This window comes from Pongo abelii, chromosome 11, assembly GCF_028885655.2.
Source record: "Pongo abelii isolate AG06213 chromosome 11, NHGRI_mPonAbe1-v2.0_pri, whole genome shotgun sequence".
Lineage (NCBI taxonomy): Eukaryota > Metazoa > Chordata > Mammalia > Primates > Hominidae > Pongo > Pongo abelii.
The window spans coordinates 118,106,704-118,119,421 of NC_071996.2; the positions used below are offsets into that span (position 1 = coordinate 118,106,704).

The 12,718-nt window shown below is 34.1% G+C and overlaps 1 protein-coding gene across 3 annotated transcripts in view; it reads right to left on the minus strand.

Annotated features, from left to right (window-relative positions):
* Positions 1-498: 498 nt before the first annotated feature.
* BARD1 (BRCA1 associated RING domain 1) overlaps positions 499-12,718 on the minus strand; it is an 87,289-nt gene continuing 75,069 nt past the window's right edge. For all 3 annotated transcript variants that reach the window (XM_009238068.4, XM_009238071.4, XM_024243577.3), the window contains 2 exons: positions 4,313-4,410; positions 499-2,891 (listed from right to left, as the gene is read on the minus strand). In XM_009238068.4, coding sequence (XP_009236343.2) covers positions 2,559-2,891; positions 4,313-4,410 — 431 coding nt within the window. In that variant the 3' untranslated portion in view covers positions 499-2,558. The remainder of the gene's footprint in view (positions 2,892-4,312; positions 4,411-12,718) is intronic.

Here is a 12,718-nt window from a genome sequence, read left to right on the forward strand (position 1 = left end):
AAACCCTCACACATTGCTCATTTACCCTTATTTCAATCATAATTCTAATATACTTCCCATCTGGTTTCTATTTTTCAGCAAGTCAAAAGAAAAAACAATTGAGTTAGATATGGTAAAGTATTGGCAGAGATAGAAAAATAGCTACAAAGTGGCAGCTGTCAAGGAAAAAGGGAAACAGCTGCAAATTCAAGTAGAACTAGAAAATAGCCATGAGAATGTGGAAAAGCTACCAGCCTCTCACTTTTATAGAGACACAAAGGAATCAGTGTGTAATTGTTTCTTAATGACGATTCCAAACTATCAAAGTTATACTGTATTTGGAATAATCTAAGGTAATAAAGTATCTAGTACACTTTAGAAATATTTTTATTCAAAATTAATTAAAAAGCGTTATGTTCAAAAAGATAAGCTTTTGTTAGTTAATAGATTTCCTCACCAAGTCAAGTTGAGCCTCATTCAACAGCACAGAATAAGCCAATTTTATACAAGACACAGATATATGGAAACACAAATAACTTTAATGATTTGTCATAAAAAAGAAGGAAGCTTGAATCTATGATTGAAAAATAAAAAATAATTACATGCATATCTACACAGAAAGTACAATCACAAGTTTCAAAAGCTTAACACAAACTAACTGCTGTCAAATATTTAACAAAAGCAAAGATGAAACTGCTTAACAGTCAGGGAAAAACAACAAAAAGAAGGGAGGGGTGATAAACCAAGAAAATGAACGACGAAAACTGAGCAAGAGAACTCTCAAAGGTGTCTTTACAAACAGGAATTCAGATGCAAGGAACAGACACAAACCTGTCTAAAATGTGACCTATGAGGCAACAGAAAGTGACTTAAAGTCCGTTATAAATAAAAAATGACAACCAAAATCCCGGAGAGTCTTAAATTATTTAATCCAGACATTATCTAACCCCTCGGATTTTTGTTTGGTGCTATGGTGTTCATCATTTTCTATCAGAATGAAATGTTGGACAAATGCATTACTGGTTGCAGAGAGTGTTTCAGAGCTAATTCACCCAGCAAGGTCAGGGTCAAAAGGTTATTATTTTGTTCATATATTTCTTGATATGAAAAAACAACATGTCAAAGAAAGAATTAAAGCAAAATGTATTTTCAAATGATAAACAGAATCTCAAACTTTCAAGTAAGTGCATCTTAAGATGTTGATGAACTTCAGAGATTCTCAGTATTTTAAAACTAGGGATATTCTATTCTGGTAGTTATCAAACTGTCCTCTTTTGTTCATGAGGAACCAAACTGGCAGGTCTCTCAGTGTCTCCTTCCCCAAGTCTTTAATTTTATAAGTATATTCAATGTCTAGGAAGGAGTTATTAAAGAATTCTGCTTCTTAAAAAAATGTTTCAAAATAATCTAATGTATCCTTGTCGATTTGTGAATGAGAGCACCCAGAGCAGAGTAACCTCCCCAGATCTGGCCACTCTCAGGTGGTAACCTGCCCACTCACTGAGGCCTTGCCTATTTGATATTGGTAAGCACTCCCCATGCCTACTTCTATACTTACTGTATGGCTTTTTGTATGATCTGGAAAAAAATCTGTTGTAAATCAAGTAATCACCAACTTCTGCCTCCATGCCAACCTAAAAACTTTAAAAAAAAATTTTCCTTTTACAAAGGAAGAAATTAAGACCTTCAAAATTATTTTACAAATAACAATGAGGTTTACCAGAAGAAGACTGCTCCTTAATTTAAAGTAATGATGTTGGACTGACAATTTGCTAGACTGGTCAGACTTTTTAAAAAATACTAACGTTAAAATGTGTTAGAGAAAATGCTCTAAGTATATATACATATGTAGTAGATAAACAGAGTTATAAATTGATAGTTATAAGCAAATGTACAGAATAAAAATATGTACCATAAGCCTAGTGTTGATTTTTACCACACACAAAAAAACCAATGTTAATGATTAAATCATGATTTCCTGATGAATATACAAGATAAAAAACAGGGATAGAAGTGTAGAAACAGACAACAAAGTAAATTATTAAGAAAAGAAATGAACACAATATAGGATAAAGACAATTGCAGATAGCAGAATTTAACACCTATGGTGGTACATTTAGACCAAATACTCTTTTTTCAATAGAGCCAAAATAGATTGTTTGATAATATTCTGTTTACTAAAAAAAAAAAAATGGCAAGTTTTTTCACTGGTGGCAGGTATGGATTTTATTAAAGAATATTAAAAGACTCAAACAATAATGATACCACTTGTCTATTTAACCAAGATTCTGGTGTCCTCTCATTAATCTCTGATACCCAATAATCTGAATAGAAAGACATGATGAATCAAAAACATGCCAATTTTAAAAAGAAAAAACTTTTAAAAGCAATCCCAGCATCTAAATGGTAAACACAACATGAATTCCTAATCTGGCATTAGACTTTTTTTTTTTTTTTTGATTCAAAGACAAATATGAATGACTACCTATTTGTAAAAATGTGCACATTAGAAACAGTACAATGACTGGGCTCTCACAAACCGTGCAAATTCAATTTGAAATGTTCATCTGGTATAATATTCAGCTGTCAAGAGGAAGCAACTCAAAGGACATCACACAGTCTATAAACCAGCTCGAAGGAGCCTTCCAGACTTTGCCCTGCCGAACCCTCTCTGGGTGATAATTAGACAAATCTTCATAGATGATATACTGTGTGCAGAAGCGCTGATCAGAATCGGGTCTCGCATGGTATGCGACTGTATTGATGGTCTGAGTCACGTCACTGTCTGGCTTGGGCTTTCTACTGAGGATCTGGCCCCCACCTGCAGTGACGAGCTTAATAAGGTTGTCCTTTGGATGGTGTTTGAAGGTTCCCCCCAAATAGAAGTAGCATCCATCAAACAGCTTTGGCAACTGAAATAATGAGAAAACATTTGTTAAAGGCAGATCAAAATACTGTATTTAAAAACACTGCATATGAATGAGGAAAATAAAAATACAGGTTGAGTATCCCTTACCTGGAACATTTGGAGAAGCATTTCAGATTCAGAAATTTTTTGGGTTTTGGAAAATTTGCATATACATGAGATATCTTAAAGATGAGACTCAAGCCTAAACACAAAATTCGTTTGTTTCTTGTACACCTTATACACATAGCCTGAAGTAATTTTATACAATATTTTCAGTAATTTTGTGCATGAAACAAAATTTTGACTGTGTTCTGACTGTGACCTGTCACATGAGATCAGGTGTGGAATTTTCCACTTGTGGCATCATGTCAAAGCTCAAAAGTTTTGGATTTTGGAGCATTTTAGATGTTGGATTAGGAATGCTCCATCTGTAATAATTATGAGCAGCTAAGAAGCCACTTAATGAGCTAAGAAGCCACTTAATGAGGTGCTGGGACAAGTTATATTTCAAGCATACTAACTGGATCAAGAAAAATACTTAGGCAAATAGGGGCTTCCTATTTACAATTTTTTCCCTAAGATTCAGTCACCATCTCGGTTCCTTTTCACTCTTCTAAAATTTTAGATACGCTTGGTATAAAGAAAAAAACAAAAACTATTCATCAAACTTTTTTCATCAGGATGTTTATGCTTATTTGGTGGGACTTAAAGCCCCTACAACTCCTAGCTTATTTGAAATAGGCTTCAGAGACACCAGGCTAAACATAATTAAATTACAAGAGTAACATCTTTTCCGTAGACTTTTATCCAATTCTGCCCATCCACACTCAGGTCCTTACATATCACCAACCTAAGGTCTGCAGGGCAGCCACCATGGGGGTGTGCCCTCCAGGGTTCCAGAAATGTATTCACGGGGCACAAAAGATTATTGTGCTGAGGCTAGGGATCCGATTAGCTATGAAACATACTTCTGTATGCTCATTGGAAATAAAAAGAAGTTTCATAATTCCCTTCTATGGAAATTTTGTCACTTCTAATATACTTATATATAATATCAACAGGATAATGCAGTATTATCCATTAAAGCTACAATATGTGGCCCTAGAGACATATGGTAACTAAATCCGAGCAGCAGCTGTAAGTCTTCTTTCAAGCTACTTCCTGTATCTGAGATTTACCTCAGATTCTGAAAGGTTTATGGGAATGTTCAAGATGCCAAAAATCCATTAACAGTATGAAATTATTACCTTCTGGATTCTACTGCTCATCGTGATCATCTTTCAAAATCAAGTGCTTGAAATTAGCACAATTAAAATTTTAATCAGTCACCTGTAGCTGTTGAAAGGGCAGAAGAAGTTTTTCCTGATGGTGATAAAATAGTATGTCATAATAAGAACAACGAAAGTTGTATTAAAATAAAAATACCAGCTGTTCTCTGTTGAGCCTGCTTCTGCGCGGACCTTCAGGAATTTCATACTTTTCTTCCTGTTCACATACTTTTCTTCGTAGACATGCTTTTACCCCTGACAAAAACACAAGAATTAAAGCAAAATAAGTATCAAGTGAGCATTATATCTCTCTCATTAAAATTAAGCAATTTACCTAAGTGGTTTTTCTTCTTCATGGCAGTTTTTAAGTATTATTCTAAAATGCAAACAGAAATCTTAACTTATGCCAAAACAAAACACAATACAACTGGTTTTCCCATATAAAGAAAATATTTTTAAAAACTCTTTCTTTGGAGGATTAAGCCATAAGTTAGTACTGAACACTAACTGTAATTTTAATCTCCTTTCTGAAAAACCTAAGCCAGGATACTATTTCAAAGACAAAAATAAAAGTCTACATTTCCACTCATAACAATTACCCAAAATTAAGGTGAATAAAAAGTCCATGATACAATAACCTAAACTGAGCACTTACCATCTATACTGCTCATTTTGGCAGTTATATGTCTAATCGTCTGTTCAGCTGTAAGTGATTTGACATGAAGGAATGTGCTTTAGTCTAGAGCACCAAGCTCAGCTAGCCACACAACAGGGGTTCAACAGTGCTTGCTAAAATAAACAAGCAGAGCTTGGGATAGGTTTGGCATGTGACAGGTACACAACTGAGGTCGCCAGTCTAGAAGTGATTTGGTTGGGCTTTGCAGGAAAAAAAAAGCATTCTTTTGATGGCCTAAGTAAGTCTGTTCACAGCTTCAGGTTAAAAAGCAAAAGCAATAGAGACAGCTCAGCCTGGCACTGTTTAGAGTCATTCCACTGCTTGGCACCTGGGTGGGGAATCCCTAAGTAGGGCCAACGGCTGGCAGCCAGTACCAATTGTCTCGCTAGGCTCTAGAAATGAAAGGAACCCTCGGGATGCCCAAGACCAATCATGAAGGACATGGTCAGCTTCAGCTAGAGACAACATCTTGGATAATGCCTGTTCACCATCAAGCGAGGGAACTGATGGCATGTATATATATTTATCATGCTTCTGTTCTGATGGCATGTAACTAAACTAAATTTGAGATTTGGAGTTGAAGGACTTGGCTATCCCAATTATTTGTTCTGGAAGCTTCCTTGCCTATGGAAATAAAAAATGAAAACAATGTTTTTCACCAGGCTTCTGTGGATAAAATGCAAGAAGCATTCTAAAAACTAGATACTATGATGAATTATCTTCATCATAAAAACAAACCCTCCATACAATTTCCTATTTGTCTTTGAGGTCGTTTTGCTCAATACTTCATTTTATCACGAGGGTAGGAACCATATATTATTCACTTATGCGTTCTTCAGAATTTCATACACTTTCCTATAGAACAGGAGTTTAATAGCAGAGGGTATCGGGAAAGTTGGAACAATAACTCAGGTATCCCCTTCACTGTCTAGTGTTGTTAACACAAAGGAACCAAAGTTTTTAAAAATTCACTATGGACACAGCATTGACAGACTGTATCCACACCAATAAAAATAAATAATTATATAGCACCTGTAAGAGTTCAGAGTTACACATAGTTTTGAATATCAAACTGTTACATCCTGTTATCACTTGATATCTAACGGCTTAAAATGATCAGAAAAAAATCTATGGCTGCATAAACATATACTTTAGATTGAGGATTAGACATATATGTTGGATATACTACAGTGTTTTGGAAACCTCTTGAAAAATGCTAGTGATAAAGTTTTGTCCAGCTGATCCCTACTTACTTCAACAGTAAATTGATTCCAGCACAGGAGTGGAACCACTACTCGGCATGTAAACTCTGCATATGCCTGCAAAAGGGCTCCTTTCTTGACTAAAGGGTGGCTAAGAACCAACAGTTAATCTGCTACCCAGAACTGTCCTGCGATTGACATCTAATATAAATTAAGATTCACTTGTGTATGAGTAAAATGTCTTTTGACCTATGATGATTTTTTTTTTTTTTTTTTTTTGAGACAGAGTCTTGCACTGTCACCCAGGCTGGAGCACAGTGGCGCAATCTCGGCTTACTGCAAGCTCCGCCTCCCGGGTTCACGCCATTCTCTTGCCTCAGCCTCCCAAGTAGCTGGGACTACAGGCGCCCGCCACCATGCCCGGCTAATTTTTTGTACTTTTAGTAGAGACGGGCTTTCACCGTGTTGGCCAGGATGGTCTCGATCTCCTGACCTTGTGATCTGCCCACCTCAGCCTCCCGAAGTGCTGGGATTACAGGCATGAACCACCACACCCCACTGACCTATAATGATTATCTTGAGAGCAAAAACTTATACTGGAGAAGATAAAGAAATGCAATGTTTTCCAAGAGTGAGTAATGGTCCACTTTAGACTGACTCAGACTTTATGGCATAATCGGTTTTAAACTTTCTTCTTTATTACCTCACACTGACACAATAACAAAACTTCAACTGTTTCCAGGAGCCACATCTGCAGAATTTGGAGTAAGCGACAGAACTGAAAAAACTGGTACTTTCTGAGGGGAAAAAAAATGTGTTTGAGTCCTCTTTATAAAATGTTTTATTTATTCTAATCTTGTAACTTGAATTTTGAAAATACCTAGAATCAAATTACTTACAAGGTAGAAAAGACCCTGAAGAGCTAGTCCTACCTTCTTGTTTTATAGATCTGCACAGTCAAGTGCAGAAACATAAAGTGACCTGCTAAGATCACTAATAGCAAAGTTAAAGTGAACCACTTCCTAAAGCAACAGACTTCCACTTCGGCGCTCTTCCTGTATCATATTTATAGGCCAAGTATCCCTTATCTGAAGTGTTTGAAACCAGGAGTGTTTTAAAATTCAATTTTGTTTTGGATTTTGGAATATTTGCACGTACATAATTAGGTATATCTTGGCAACAAGACCCAAGTCTAAAAAAGAAATTCATTTATGTTTCATATACGCTTTATACAGATAAAGCATATACGAAGATAATTTTATATACTATCTTTAATAATTTTGTGCATAAAACAATGTTGTGTCTGCGTTTAGACTGTGAGCCATCACGTGAGGTCATGTGTGTTGTGCTGGCACTCAAATAGTTTAGTATTTTAGAGTATTTTGGATTTTCAGATTAGGAATGCTCAAACTGTGTTAAACACCTATTATGTACAAGAGAAGTCATAATCTCTTCCCTAAGAAGAAAATTCCTGCTGTTTCCTGTCACTTTATTTCAATAATCTAATCCTGAACTTTCATTAATATTAGTATGCTCTATCTCAGAGTCCTTAATTTTAAATGAAATTTTATTGCTTTATTTTCCTCTGTCAATAAGCAATCCACTATCAAATTTAATTTTTCAAGCACATTTAAAATTACATCCATGTTTTAAAGATATTAAGGGTGCCACTGAGATAATCTCAATCATGGTATATCTAATAACAAAGAAAACTCCTTACTCTTGTCCAGAAATTCTAAGAACTTCACATTATGTACATTTCTGTTACAAAGTCAATGAAAGAAAAAAGGTTAATAGCTTATACATAGACAAACATGAGAAGATTCGTTTTTCAGATTCAGCTTTTCCCTCTTTTCCTATTTAAAATGGCTAACCTTTCAAAGAATAACGAATGTGGCAGCAGATTTAATTGTTAGAAAGATAATAAAATATCCTTTTATATTTTGCATTTATTTCAATGTTAAAAGCAAAGATAATAGGTTTTTTGAATAAAATGTTTGAATGCAAAGTTGTTTCTGAAAACAATGGAGGACAAATATATTTTAAATATTAAAAAAATAAAATATTCTGGAAGTATTAATGATTTACATGTATTAGTGAAGTGGTATTCAAAAATACTAATAAAGCAGGAAATAATACACAGAGTTTTAGCCATTTATAGCTCTTGTTAAACAAATATCAAATAACAATATTAAATATGAAAAGAAAAAGCAGAATATCATTAAGAAAATATGGAATAAGTTGTTCCATTTTTACTTCTCTGGGTTTAAATTGAGTAGAACTTGGGTAGAATTTATTTGACTGTATATAAGTTTATTTTATACCTGCAAATACTATCAGACAGAACTCTCTTCTTGTAAATTATTATTAATAGAGAACCATGAGAGCAGTATCATTGTATAAAAACTATGAATGCTATGTTACCTAATATTCATCCAATGAGCAAAATACTTTACTATAGATTGAATGTGTACATTGTGCAGTGCTCTGAAAACTTTAATTTTTCCATAATCTAGAATAAAATACTCATAAATCATAAGGCCTAACCAATCCAATGCTAAAAATCACACACCAATATTTTCTGGTCAAAGGAGAAAAAAAAATTCTTAAAATACCAATTTATTCTATTCCGTTTTCCTTTTACTTTTCTAACTTTAAATAACCAAGGACACAACTGTTTGTTCCTAGAAAAGATCCTGACCAAAATTACTGTGATAACAGCTACCAAAAGTACTTGCATCCTTCCCCAAATCCAGCAAGAGTAGTATAGTCAATGCTCATTATCTACAGTAGTTATGTTCTATAAAGATGCTATGAACACCGATTAGTGAATAATGTACCACTGCTGTTAAAGGAAATACAGGGTTATGTTTCTGTGGGCCTGTGGTTCCAGCATTTCCATCAACTGATCAATACTTAACTTTGTTTTATGTATGTTTCTGTTTATATACATTATTTATTGTATACTGTTGACTCATTAAGATTAAACTTAGGGCCAGCAGTACTACAATTAAGGCCTTAACAAAGCTTATCTAACACAGTATTTAATATTTTCCCTGAAAGGCACATCACCATCTTCTTGAGCTTAGACACACAAAACAGCACTTCAGCACTGTATTATGAGGCCATTTTAAATAATAAAATCACCAACAAAAACACAAAAATGCAAAAAACATGGCATCAACAGACTGTGAAAGGGCCACTTGTTTACAGTGTGAGAGCTTAAAAAAGGAGGCAAAGTAGCACCTTGTTTGACTTCGGCTGGGGACACACTTGTTTGGCAACTAAAGTTCTTCACTACTCTGTACATGTCTACAAAAGCACTGTGAGTATTGATTTGGGGATTACAAGAAAAATTTTAGCAAGTAAGAAAACTCACAAACACAGAATCCACAAACAATGAGGATTTACTGTATATTACTTCCAATTCAGGGGAGGGAACTGAAATGCTAAGAAGTCAACTTGCTTAAAGCTGAATGCAGCCATTAAGTGGCAGAATGGGAATTTGAACCTAAATCTGCTTAGTTTTCTAAAGGCTGTGTATTTCACACTGAAATATAACTTAGTGGTACACAAGATAAACCCTGGGTATTATTTTAGCATGATGTGAATATGTCAAATACTTAAAAGCTGCTTAAATTGAGTGTTCCAAGATGTTGTTTATTATAAAAAGGTCAGAAGACTAACAACTGAATACTCCATCTCTCCAAAAGCAGAGGTTTGTCAAGACACTGAGTCTTTCCTGAATTGGGTCATTAATGCAAATTCAAATTCAACACTCACACTCAGGACATCTACGATTACGCATCATGTCAATCTTAATTTGTTAGTTTTATCTGTGTTTTATTTGGCTCTCAGATCAATCTCCATTTTTTTAATATAAAAGTCATATTCACCCAAGGTTGCTAAGCTGAATTTCTGAATCTTATAATTTTAAATGATCATAAATGTGCTTTGAAAATTGTTTACATATAATAAAAATTATACTCTAAAAAGGGCATAAATTTTAATAACCACTCACTGAATTAAAAACCTTTCTAATAAAGCTAATATAAAATATTAACTTTACTATACATTGAAAATGAGGCTCAAAATTCTTGACTGGGTCAAAATACCATACTAGAAGCACTGCCAGTCTGCTGGAATTATGTCATATATTGTTTCTATATTAAAAATCAAATCAAAAACCATCAGGAATCCAGTAAAATGGTTAACTCAAATTCACTATTTTATATGTAATTTTTTTTAATTTTCCTCATTACGTAAGCAGGTATTCCCCTTCCCAAATCTCCTTCCCAATAGTACTTATAGAGTATTCATAATTGTGTCTTTAACTGAATATGGTGGCACAGAAAGCCGAGGACTGAACATTCTTATGATATCTATTGTATTGAATGAATGGCTAATGTCTAATTGCAGAATTAAGTAGGCTGTGCTTATGCCAGCTGCTTCTCCATTTAATGGGTTTATTTGACTGATTATTTACAAGAAACACATTAAAATGGCATCTATTGCTCCTGACATCATGCTGTCATTAGTCAATCAACAGAATTTAACCTTAATAGATACTAGAGTCCAATAAGTATGGCATCAAGAAAAATGAGATGGCAGATACCAACAGGGCAGCATGGTACTTCCATGAGAAGGAGCCACTGTAAGTCTTAATTCATTAAATGTTCTGTTTCATGGGAGTTATGTAGTAAGTTTCTGTAAAGTAAGGCAAATCCAATGCTCTAATTACAATGATTGAGTTAAACAAATACATTCCTCTAATATGCTTTTACTCCAAGCAACAATTTGCAAAATCCTGTGTCACCTAAGACCAACTAAGGAAGAATGAAAGTAGCTCTTTTTCTTTTCCTGAAAACAAAGGATGTTTCCAGGTCTATAACTACATTTGAATGGTGGCAAAGTGTTTTGTTAAAGTTGCTGTTATAGCATAGAAAATCTCAAGAATTTTTTCAAACCTGGGAGTGACATCTACTTCAAGGATTGTGACTCAAATGCCTACCAAAAGCCAAGTAGATTACATAAATGTGTGAAGAACCTGGTGTGAAGCGGTAGGAAGCTATGGAGACTATAACAAACATCATACCTAAATATATAAAAATTAATTATGTTAGACAAAACCACAGACATTGTATTTCCTTCAGCCCTCAGAGTCCTCAGCCTGCCGATTTGAAACTTCTGATGCTTTGTCTAATCAACCTCTTTTACAGATAAGGAAACTTAAGTCCCAAGAGATTTAAGTGGCTTTCTCAGTGACATAACTGGGATGAGAACTGAAATATCCTCCATGTCACAGATCAAGTTTTTCTGTTCATCTTTATTTTTAGTTGGATCAATGTGTTTACTCAATCTGACATGCTAAGGTTGCCACTAACTTGTTATCTGAAACTGTGAGTTTCAGAATGATGACATACTCCATAGACAATATCACAGTTACAAATTCATATCAACTTCCTACTGAACCTTTTTTTAAGACAAATCAATTGAGTTGATTTACTGAAAAGTAAATAAGAATGAAATGCTTTAAAAAAAACTTTCAGCAATTCAAACGGTGATGCATTATCAATGCAATGGAAGAATCTACCAGCCAAACATTACTTAAATAACCCAAGCCTAAATAATGACTAACATTTTAAGGTTTTATTTACTGAATAAAAGTTAAGCAATCTGCAGCAAGAATTCTTAACCTATTTTCCATTTAAAACACAGTTACATCTTAAGATTTAAACTATTTTATATCTGTAATAAACAGTTAATAAAGTCCATAATTATTCCATCAGTTTAGTAGAAAGATGAACTCTTCTACTTCCTTTTGAAGAAAAAAAAGCAAAAATACAAATACAAGACCACATTTTAGTTAGCTTTCTTGGCTAATAATTTCCTTACTAAAATTACCTTGCATGAGTAAGTTGTTATTTATGTAAACATAACTTTTGCACATGCCAGAATGGTACATACTTGAAAATGTGTCAAGCCACTAGCCTTATAAAATGTATGCTTTATTTCATCTTTGTTACTTTTCATATGTTCCTTTATAGTTGAAGGTTTTGACTGAAGCTATCACTTCGCAGAAACAAAGGGATGAACTACTTAGCTATTAAAACTAGAGATTCTTTTAGCCCAGGTGTATTCCTGATCATGTTCTCCATTTCATGTAAGCTTTCCTTTTTTCCTGAGATCTTATTAATTTTTTACATTTAGGTAAGCAGCCCCATTTCTAAAGTACTGATTAACCCAAAGTCATTAACTCAAAGTCATTAAGGTAGCTCTGTCTACCTTAGCAAAGCCTGGAATTTTTGCATAATAATGAAGCTTATGAATTCCAGGGCTACAACACTTTTCTATAAAGAAACTTGTACTGTACAGAAGGTATTCTTTTTTTCTAAATTGCTAATAACCACTCTCTCCTCCTACCTCATAAAAGCATATACATCAGTAGATGTATATTTCTGTTTTAGCTGCATGGACCACTGACGATGGTCATGGATTTATATTAAGCTTACTTTTCCTATAATAAAAAAAGATAACACAAATGAAATTTAAAAAGAAGGGGTGTTCTTGAATCCACAGTTATACAAAAATGATGAGAGAATACAATGAAGATGGAAGAAAACTTCAAAATGGAGATCTGTTAAATGTCCAAAGGAGGAGACGATTATTAACTCTGCATGGAAAG